Source organism: Triticum urartu, chromosome 5A, assembly GCF_056163025.1.
Source record: "Triticum urartu cultivar PI428250 chromosome 5A, HENAU_Tu73, whole genome shotgun sequence".
Lineage (NCBI taxonomy): Eukaryota > Viridiplantae > Streptophyta > Magnoliopsida > Poales > Poaceae > Triticum > Triticum urartu.
The window spans coordinates 265,511,055-265,521,430 of record NC_141877.1 but is presented as its reverse complement, the minus strand read 5'-3'; the positions used below and the strand labels follow the sequence as shown (position 1 = coordinate 265,521,430).

Genomic DNA, 10,376 nt, shown 5'->3' with positions numbered 1-10,376 from the left:
ATGTATTTGACATGAAGAAAGCAATAGCAATAAAACTGAATGATCAATACGCTAAGCTAACGGATGGGTCTTGTCCATTATATTATTCTCCTAATGATCTGATCCCGTTCATCAAATGACAACATATGTCTATGGTTAGAAAACTTAATCATCTTTAATTAACGAGCTAGTCTAGTAGAGGCTTACTAAGGACACGGTGTTTTGTCTATGTATCTACACATGTATCAAGTTTTCGGTTAATACAATTCTAGCATGAATAATAAATATTTATCATGATATAAGAAAATATAAAATAACAACTTTATTATTACCTCCAGGGCATATTTCCTTCAGATTGTTGTTGCGGAGTCAGAGTTACGGCAGCGGGATCCATGTGGTAACAATGACGGGCGACAGGTGGTCTGTTAGGTGATCATCCACGGCACCAGCTTTGTATAGTTCTTCTTCGCAGCTCTCTTTAAAATCAGAGTTGTGCTGCCCTTCGTTGCAGGTGGTTGAGTGATTGGCGCAGATATTGTTGTGGCTTCACGCGACCTTTATTTGGGGGGGGGGGGGGGGGGGGGTCGGAGTCGCTTGCTCAAGGAGAAGTGATGGTAATGGCGTTTGCTCGGGGAGAATGATGACGATGGATTTATTTTCTCAGCAAACATAGGAGCAAACTTCAACGCCGTCAATGAAAATTGTCAGATTTTCTTTTTCTAAAATGGAGACAAAAAAATTTGTCGATGAATTCTAAAACCTGCATGTTCTTGGCATGAATTTCTCTCATCTTGGGAAACAATGCGATAATGCCGATGAATTCCAGCATTTGTATTACTCCAGCAAACAGGCGATGAAAAATACATATGATTCGCAAGTAAATGAACAGATTTTAGTTTTAATTAATACATGGATTAATGGATACAATACATACATATATCTATCTGCCCTGAGAAACGCAGTAAGTAAATACATCACCTCTTAAACCGATTTAGAGTAACATTCTTTTCTTTCATATAATCAGCAAAAAACAAGACAAAAACGATAAACGATTAATTAATAATACAATAGTACATTTCTTAAACCAAGAATTAGCCCGATCGGTCAAATGCTTCAAACACAATCGATCGATCAATTGCTGCTGCTGGGGTTTATTACGTCCTCCTCCTACTCATGGACGAGGGGTTACCGTCGAAGAGCTCGTCGATGATCCCCTCCAGGTCCTCCGCGCTCAGCTTCACGTACTTCTCCGCCTGCCTCCCGGCGCTGAATGTCTGCGCGAACCGCCCCAGGAACGACCGGTACGCAGGCACCACCACGGCGGCGATGGAAACCCGGAGCTCCGACTGCAGCTGCTCGTCGCTCACCACCCACGCCCCCTGCGTCTTCTGGATATCGTCCATGGTGGAGTTGAACTGCTTGAACCGTTCCTTGAGCAGCGTCTTCTGCACATGGCCCTTCACGGTGAGCACGCCGTCATCGCGGAGCAGGGTGAGCACCCGGTTCCACGTCTCCCGCTGGTAGTTCTTGTGGTACTGCCGCAGATTCGTCGACTGCTTCCGCGCCCACGTCTCGCCCAGCATCGCGTTCGTCTCCGGCGACCCCCGGATCTTCTGCAGCATGTACCGCCCGTTGTTCATCAAGAAGATGCTGCTCAGGGCCGGGTCCTTGTACAGCCGCGACTTCCCTTCCAGGTTCCCCTGGAGGAGCTCCATCACCTCCATCAGCTGCGCCGCGAACGGGTTGTTGTCCTCCCCGTCCACGGCGTCGTTCCGCCGGTGCTCCCGGAACACCTGCTCCAGCGTGCTGTTGTACTCGCACGTGTACTTGAGGTAGTTCATCACGTAGCGGGTCAGCGGGTGCACGGCGCCGCCGGGGACCGGCTGCTTGCCGGCGTCCGCGCGGATGGAGCTCTCCAGCTCGCAGAAGATGCTGGCCGCCGACTCGCCGATCCGGGAACGTGCAGACGCGATCTCGGTCTTGAGGTCCGCCAGGGCGTTGCCGGCCGCGGGTTCGTCGTCGGCGGAGGCGGACAGGAAGGCGTCGATGACCGGGGATGAGTCGCGGACGGCCTCGTACATGTCGAGCACCTTGAAGAGCTTCTCGGCGGAGCGGCGTGTCATGGCCACGGCCTCCGTGAAGTCGAGCATGTGGAGCATGATGCAGCGGGCCAGGTCGGCGAAGACGCCTCTGCCGACGCTGGCGTGGCAGCCGCTGAAGACGCGGCCGCAGAGGTCGTGCTCCGTCGAGAGGCCCACGTTGATGGTGTGCCTGAACGCCTTGATCCACGTCACAATCTCGGTCTCCAGCGCCTCCCACGTCATCCGCACGACGTCGTCGATGCTCGACTTCTCGTACCCGAGCGCGCGCACCGACGCGTCGAACGCGTTCCGGCGTGCCACCAGCAACATCTGCGTGCACTCCGTCACGTACCCGGCGGCCACCATGATGTCGGCGATGGACCGGAGCCGCTCCATGGTCTCCGGCGTGTACGGCGGTTTGGGCTCCGCCGCTGCAGGGGCGGTGTCGGGTGGTTGGAGGACGCACCGGTCGGCCTCGTGTCCGCCTTGCTCGAACGAAGGCGGCCGTCTTATCGACTTGCAGGTCTCCGTCTTGGGCTCGAGCAGCGCGTGGAACTCGTCCTCGAGGAACGCCATGGCACGCTGCAGCACGGCGGTGACCCGGTGCGCGCCGGAGACGTACTTGCTGCTGGCCTCCGGGTTCTTGGCGAGCGCGGACGCGAGGGCCGAAATGCGCGCGATGGCCGCAAGCACCGGCGGCTCGCCATTGGCCCACTTATCCCGCGAGTTCTCCGTGTGCGCGATCCGCAGCTCGACGGCGGCAGCGAACTTCTCGAGCGTCGCCTCCGGGAGGCTCAGCGGCGCTTGGCCGTCCAGGCCCGCGATAAACGCGTCGATCTCCCCCGACAACTCGGACACGCCCGGGTCGCCGCAGCCGTCCTCCTCCTCGTCCTCGCACTCCTCCTTGATCTGCTCCCAGGTGGCGGCGGCGCCCCTCCGGTCGTGGTCGCCATGCCGGAGGGTGCCGAGGGAGAGGTTGCGGTCGACCTCCCGGGCCTTGTTGCTGGAGGCCGAGGAGAAGCTGCTGGACTTCTGCGGCGCCTGATTCCGGCTGTCCATTTCTTGGGGGAAAGAGCCGGATCGTGGCAAGAGAATGGCGATCGGGGCGGGGCGCGTCGTAATGCTCAATAGTTGTTGGTGGTCCGCGCGCGTTGCTGGGTTGGCATGCAGAGGTGGAGAGAGAATGGAGGAGAGAGAGGCCGGAGTTTGAGGGCCGGGACGGTGCTCCACCATTTGAAAGGGTCTCGTCTCTCTGACTCTGCTTATGGCAACTCCAACGCCCTGCATCAACACACGCCTAAATGTCTCCACCGTGCGGTTCAAACACGTTGTATCAACGAAAATGCTACACCTACATTATGATTCTCCTTATAATAAACCTACGTAAATCCCTTTCCCATTACTTAAACTGCCCCCTGAACTTCAAGGTGGGCCCGTGCCGCCAACTATTGATCAATGTGAAACTGCCAAATAGGATGGTACGTAAGAAACGTAACAAACGTTAGATAGGTGTAGCTTTACTCGTGTATCAAATGTCCGTGGATTGATCTGCACGTTTAAAATCCCATAAATCGAAAACAAACCGGTTGGAGGTTCGCGGATGTTCAAATGTCCGTCATGCAGACGCCCGACTAAGCAATTTCACCCAAAACCCTCATCGGGCGTACACTGACTACTTGAATTCATGCCGGTTAGACCGATGTGACTGGTCACCGCGCTTGCGTTGAAGCGGCGCTGGTCCGCCTGGCCAGGCTATTTAAGCAAGTTGGCCTCATCGGCAAACCCCATCTCCCCTGTGCCACCTTTGCCTCTCCTACGCACACCGCAGGGATGGGCAAATCCAGTTGTGGCTCAGGGTGGTTCTCAGTGCCAGCAGGTGGTTTCCAAAGTCGTCCGGATCATGGCGCCGCCTCCATGATCTGTGGGCTCGTCGGCACCCACGCTCAATGAGAAGGTGGTGATTTTTGACGATGGCGAGGAGCAACAACAACAACACCTCCTCCTAGCTGAGGCCACGTGTGGACAAGGGGTACGTGTGGCAGCTTGAGCTGCTCCTATAGCAACCTCTCTTCGACTGCGGTTCGGCGGCATCTTCGCGGCCATGAGACCGTTGCGTCAACTACGAGTCGGCATCCCCACTGCGCCGCCACGTTAAGGAGGAGCTAGTGTCCCTGTCGCACACTCTGTACAGACGCTTCGTCGAGCCGGTGTCCCCGCGGCGCCACCGCGTCAAGAAGGAGTCGGTGTCCCTACCGCACAGCATGTACGGGCGCTTCGTCCAACCAGTGTCCCCGTCGTGTTGTTTCAGGCACGACAAGGAGGGGGAACAGCCATCCTCGCTCCGGTGGCATGCGGGCGCCATGAAGGAGGAGGAGGCGCCCTCCTCGTTGATCCCCAGCATGCGCAGCCAGCTTCTTCACTACCTCGTTCGTGTCGGCGGTGACACATCCTTGCGCACCAGGATGGCGGCTGACAAGGCGGATGCCGAGGAGGAGCGGCGGGAGCGGCACAACGCAATGTGTTCTTCAGCTTCCACGACATGGGGCTTGCCGCCAAACTGGGTGTGCGCTGACCCAGGCCTTGTGTTAGCCTGGGCCGAAGATCGTTCTAGGACCATTGCGCAGATGTCACCCACTGCCGACGCTGGATCAATGACCAGCTCTACAAGATCGAGTTGGCCAAGGCCGAGTGCGCCGCCAGTGCCCTTGTGTGGTCGTCGTTGTGAGCCGGACGCGGACTATCGTACACGAGGCGAAGGGATTGCATCGTGAGCGTGCATCATCCACTGATCAGGGTTGCTGCGACCCCTAGGAAGGTCATTCGCCGCTAGAAGGAAGACGATGATAACGGCAACGACAATGGACCAGGCGGCTACGGAGGTGTCGGCGGCCTCAAAGACCATACCTATGAGGTCACCGTCCGATACCTCGTTTGGTTTAGTTTAGATTTATTCTAAATGTTGTTCAGTTTGGTTGAACTTTGTTAAATTTCATCCTTTTATTATAAAATATATCAAAATTTAACAAATGCCGCCGTTTTACACGAATTCCATCCATTTTCGTGAAGATCCATTTAAAATGGGGCGTATGTTTGGTGTGTCGGGTTGGATAGTCATCCTCGTATCCGTTGTCCAGAACACGACCGCATATGCTTGGTGTGTCCGGTTTGATTTGATGCACGGTGTTAGATATGCCCTAGTTTTAGCTCGATGTGAACGAGAGGTGTTGCAGCCAGACCTTGCTCCTCCTCTCCTCTGTAACTATACCCATGCAGTGACCTACATGTCAACTTCGAAGGCAGAGCGTTTTTCACAGAACTCAGTATTCGATTTCCTGTGTTTGCAAAAAAGAAAAATTGATTTCCATTTTTCTTTTTGAAAACAGTTGAGGGGCATACTAGATATTTTCAGCCTCATCTGTTGGAGCACAAAAAATGGCGTACACTTTGGTGCGTATTCAATATAGAAGAAGAAAAAGTCCATGGGATTGGGATGGATGTAGGTTGTGCTATATGCCGAGTTTTGAGTTGAAAATCAAAACAAAATCATGAATGCAGAGTACTATAGCTTGTGCGTCTGCACGTGGTTGCGACATGGTACACACGATGCCAGTGTCCGTCCCTTGGCGTGGGCTATTCATCAACTCGCGCATGTCTTAGTTTGAGGCTAAAAAGAAAAAGCTTTCAGTCCCAAGGCTAAGGGCAGGAAATGGAGAGCACGACGTGGTTCGTCCTCATTTCATTCTCGCGCTCAACGTGCGCTCATTTGTTTTCGGCAACACATGGACTTCGACAGCTCAAGGCTTGTGAAATTCACCAAGGTGAACGATAACCGGTTTGTATTGTATTTACACGAGCGATTCAACATTTGAACTAAAACCACGTCACTTATTTATGAACGGGGATAGTAGATAGCAACAACGGTTACATAAGCGACCAATACTATGCAAGGGACTACGGTTACCGCTAGGATCAGAGGAGACCCAACTTTGGGCGCTCATCATTTGTGTAATGTAATGCAACGAGTGTAGACTCTCTTCTCCCTGCTTCGCAGGCCTTTGTTATAACTCCCCTTTTATAATCAATAAAAATGACAAATCTTTTGCCTTGTTTCAAAAAAAATAACTACATAAAGGACCTCTGGCCATCCTTGCTAGTTCATGGGCGTTCTATTTCATTCTCTAAATCAGTATTGTAAAATAATATTTCGAATAGCACAAGCAATATGATAGCAATCATCAAACATCGCCGCTGCTACACCGGGGGATCGTCCTCCACTGTTCATCACCTTTATTACCTCCATGTTATTGGAGTTTACAACCAGCTTGTTGCAAACCCACATTTTGTGCCAACTGGAGTCCAAACTTCTAAGCTTGAGCTTCCGCAGATAGAGCACCAATGCACAAGTCCGGTTTAGAATGCCTTGAGCGATTCAACATTAATCATGCACGAATTGTAATTCTACAACTCCACAAAAGACCGTAAAACATAGTAAAATGGATAAACGTCAACACAAATGCAAATTCTCAATTAAAAACTTCCAGGTACATTCAAGAACTTAAAAAGAACAAGCTACAGCACAAATTCTCAATAACCTTGGTCCTTTTATCAGTAGTACTAGTATATATAACCTTGACTTTGTTGTGCTGGACAATATTTCAGCGGACCAGAAAACCAGTGTAACTAAACAAAAGAACAAACATAAACCTTTCGTGCTCATTTTATTTTTCATTTCGAACCTGGGCGTGGGAATTTGCATGTTCGCCAGGTCACCGATGTCGGCCAGGGAGGCCACCTCCACCAGGCTTGCGGATGAAGGTGTTTTTATTTTTCGGCTTGGGTATGTCGTGGATATCCAGCACTTGCATCGTCCTCTGTTTTTTCGCTGCAAAAAGGCCACAGAAATACCAAGGGGGGAACATGTCAAAAACTTAAAAGACAATCAGAATGAAATTGATTTCATCCACTGTGTTCATGGCAAATTGAAGGGGAAATACAAGTAGGTATTTTTTTTTTACGGTGACAAGTAGGTATATCAATGAAATTGATACCATTTTGTGCTTCCTGGTAATTTTCTTGAAGCCTCTTTCTGGCTGAATCGAGCTTCTCGTCCAAATGATTATCCTTCTGCTCCCTCATCGCCCTCTGCAAACCATGTTTGCGAATATCAAACTGGGTGTATAGGACCGTGGGTACAGTTTAGCGAGAAATAAGCAGAGAAAAACCTTCCCTCGCTTTTTTGAACTGGAGAAAACCTCTAGTTTCATGGGTACCATACCATTTGGTTCACTAGAAGTCAAAACAAGTTCTTGTTCCCGACTACTTTGCATGATAAGGTCAATGATTAATGGATGATGCAGCTTTATTTTTAAGTTTTAACAAATGGCGACATCTTCGGCTCACGCTGGTTGACACGCTCCAGCAGTGGCAAATCTAGAAAGAAAATGGAGGATGTGTTGTGCGAACATGTGTTGGGCTAGGGGCCTTGAGATTAGGGGTAAAAAAAATTGTGAACCTTCTTCCGCTACTACTACTTTTCTGAACAAAAACAAGTGCATGACCTCTGTACAACGATGAATGAGCTGATTAAAATTATCAAAAGGGTGATCTGGTTAGGCTTACAGCTGGAGCAGATGACGAAGTAGTTGTATAGTTATTGCCATTGTTCTGCTTCGTATGATACGTGGGAGCAGGGCTTGCTCTACGCCTCTCCAGTGTCGACTCGAATCCATTGTTATTCCTAGGCCGCTCTGAACCACCTTAGGTCCAAACAATGAAACGAAATTTCAGTTGGCACATTATTACGTCTTGAAATAGCTTCACATATAAACTCTTAAGAACAGATGGGGACTCACTGTGCCTCTGTGGTGGGCTGGGCGTATACTTGAAGTCTGAAACCTGCAAACAAAGGTGTCCATCTTAGAAGTTGTAGACAAAAGACATGTTAAACCAAAACATGTCAATCAAATGAGCAATTTCATGTTATAGTTGGCCCATTTTTTCACCCTTTCCAAGGCCCTAGGAAAGTGTGGTTACCATGTAGCAAAGTTGTGGTTTGTTTGGTAAACTAGCAGAAAAAATGGGCTAGAAACATTTTTGGCAATAATACTACCTACCAAATAGAAGGATCTGTCTCCGCATTACAGAAAAGCTAAAGTTTGTCGTGAGCTTAATTATCATCATTCCAAAGCAAGAACCAAAACACCAGTCTCCATTAGTGTGGAACGACATGTTTGGATTGTGGAAGAATAGGCTACCCGGGCATTTTGGTAGCTTTTGCCTTGAGTCTTCTCAGGAGAGTCACCATCAGCTGCCACCATGAATCATCAACCGAAATTATCACTGGAAAACAAAGTAAATCCAAACAACTGTGGAACTGAGCACCATGCCTTACTTAGGATCGAGTTTCCACCATCACCGCCGGAGTTGTGAAGCCGCACCCAGCCGTCCACTATCTCCTTCCATTTCCTTCACAGAGGCGCATAGCACAAAATACACAAAAACCAAAACACAATTAGAAGGCACTTCTACCTTGGCATTTTATGACACAAAATTAGCAATATACTCTGGCTTGGTTTTCTTTACCTGACGAGCAGCTTCACCAACTGCCGGACGTCGCCCGAAGGGTGCTTGCGCAGGCCATTCACATGCCGGCCGATGTCCGTCTCCTGCACAACAAGAAACACGAGGGGTTTCACTCCTACTAGTGCTTCCACAAGCAAAAGCAACCAGCTAACTAATCCTTCCCTTCGTAAGGCAGACAAAACTTTTAAGAGAAAGGACAGAAAAGGTAAAGATCACCTGGAGAGCATTGTAGGTGATGTCCATGTCTGCCAGGTTCTGCAGCAGGCTCACGAGCTCCTCCTCCGACTGTGACGAAACCATACAAAGGTACAGTTTGCAACAGAAGAAGTGAGCTTTCCCGAGCAAAATCGTACTGGTTCCAAACCGGTAAAAACGGGATCTTTTCAAGGACCTGGTCGGGGTCCTCCAAGAAGTCCTTGATCGCCAGGATCTTGCTCTCCAAGCCGCCGCCCTCGTCGGTCTCCTCCTCCAGGCCGAGGCCATCCACGTCGGCCTCCTCCTCTTCCTCCTCCCCCTCCTCCTGCCAGGCTGGAGAAGCCGCCTCAGCCGGCTGACGCGGTGGCTGCGGTGGGCTCTCGGGGGCATTGCAATTGCGGCAGCGGGCCCCGGCGTAGAGCCGCTCCACGATGCCGTCACGGCGCGCGCGGAGGTCGGCTGGCGCGGCCGCGGCGAGCGCGGCATCGACGAGGTCCCACACGTCTCCGCCCCCGAAGGCGGCGAGCGCGCGCCGCAGGCGACCGTCGGCGTCCATCCGCTCGCCCTGATAGTCAACACCCACGAACTCCGATAAGGCAACCCGGCGCGCACCACCGATAAACTACGGTCCGATCGCTACGCAGACGGACTACGCGGCCCCGCCGCCGAGTGGAGCGCAGCCATGTGAGGGGACGGATTGGTGGTGGGAGGCGGCGATTTGGATTGGAGGAGGGAGAATGGGGCCGCGATTGGGGAAATTGGACGCGAGCGTGGTCTGGATCCGGTAAGCGAGCTCGCGGACCCGCTAAGGGCGTGATGGTGGTGGTTGGTTAAAGGTTGGCATATCGGTCGGGTAATTAGAACAAAAATAATATTGTCTCAAAAAAAAAGAAAAATAATAGAAATATAAGAGCGTCTAGTAAAGCGTACAGTTTACTACATTTTTTACAGACCGATTATTGCTGTAATTTTTCTTTTGGTGTCACTTATTCTTCAAGAATATTGACAAGAGAATGCCTGTTGCGACACTTTCCTTGAGATTAGCCACAATGGATAGTAACGTAGACTAGTAACATGCATATGTCATGTTATTACTCTATGTTACTACCTTTATAATGGGAAGTAACGTATGTGTGGTAATATGCAATAATTTATTTATTAGGCTATTGACACATCTTACATTGATACTTACTCCAGTCCTTTTTACTCTGCATATAAGGATTGTCCGAAGTCAAACTTCGTAAAGTTTGATCATGTTTATATGAAAAAGTATTAACATCTACAATCTAAAATTTATACAATATGAAAAGTAAAGTCATGACGCATCTAATGTTGTTGGTTTCACATTTTAAATCTTGGTACTTTTTTTATAAACTTGGTCAAAGTTTACGAGGTTTGACTTCAGACAAATCTTATATGTGAACTAAAAAGAACCGGAGGAGTATGTGTGATGTTACTCATACTACTAGTAACTAGCTATGTTACTACTTTCCTCTGTTTTTTCATTTATTGCTTGTCACATCATTTATTTTATCTAGA

The 10,376-nt window shown here is 50.1% G+C and overlaps 2 protein-coding genes across 2 annotated transcripts; both read right to left on the bottom strand.

Moving 5' to 3' along the window:
- Positions 1-857: 857 nt before the first annotated feature.
- LOC125555886 (exocyst complex component EXO70C1) lies at positions 858-3,308 on the bottom strand. Its single transcript, XM_048718695.2, has one exon. The coding sequence runs from the start codon at positions 3,291-3,293 to the stop codon at positions 1,134-1,136; it is 2,160 nt and encodes a 719-aa protein (XP_048574652.1). The 5' UTR covers positions 3,294-3,308; the 3' UTR covers positions 858-1,133.
- Positions 3,309-6,558: 3,250 nt separating this feature from the next.
- On the bottom strand, positions 6,559-9,638 carry LOC125508604 (Transcription elongation factor (TFIIS) family protein). The gene is made up of 9 exons (XM_048673364.2): positions 9,034-9,638; positions 8,859-8,927; positions 8,643-8,725; positions 8,452-8,525; positions 8,315-8,367; positions 7,913-7,955; positions 7,680-7,816; positions 7,109-7,202; positions 6,559-6,942 (listed from the first exon to the last, which is right to left on the bottom strand). Exons 1-9 carry the CDS (start codon positions 9,391-9,393, stop codon positions 6,827-6,829), a joined length of 1,029 nt encoding a protein of 342 aa, XP_048529321.1. The 5' UTR covers positions 9,394-9,638; the 3' UTR covers positions 6,559-6,826.
- Between the last annotated feature and the right edge of the window lie 738 nt (positions 9,639-10,376).

Bases quoted from the DNA above. Each gene is read 5' to 3' on its own strand.
- LOC125555886 (XM_048718695.2), bottom strand. From the start codon at position 3,293: ATGGTGGAGCACCGTCCCGGCCCTCAAACTCCGGCCTCTCTCTCCTCC.
- LOC125508604 (XM_048673364.2), bottom strand. From the start codon at position 9,393: ATGGACGCCGACGGTCGCCTGCGGCGCGCGCTCGCCGCCTTCGGGGGC. The intron at 8,526-8,642 runs GTAAAGAAAACC...GCCTCTGTGAAG, and splicing joins TTGGTGAAGCTGCTCGTCAG to GAAATGGAAGGAGATAGTGG. The intron at 8,368-8,451 runs GTAAGGCATGGT...TCATGGTGGCAG, and splicing joins TGGTGGAAACTCGATCCTAA to CTGATGGTGACTCTCCTGAG.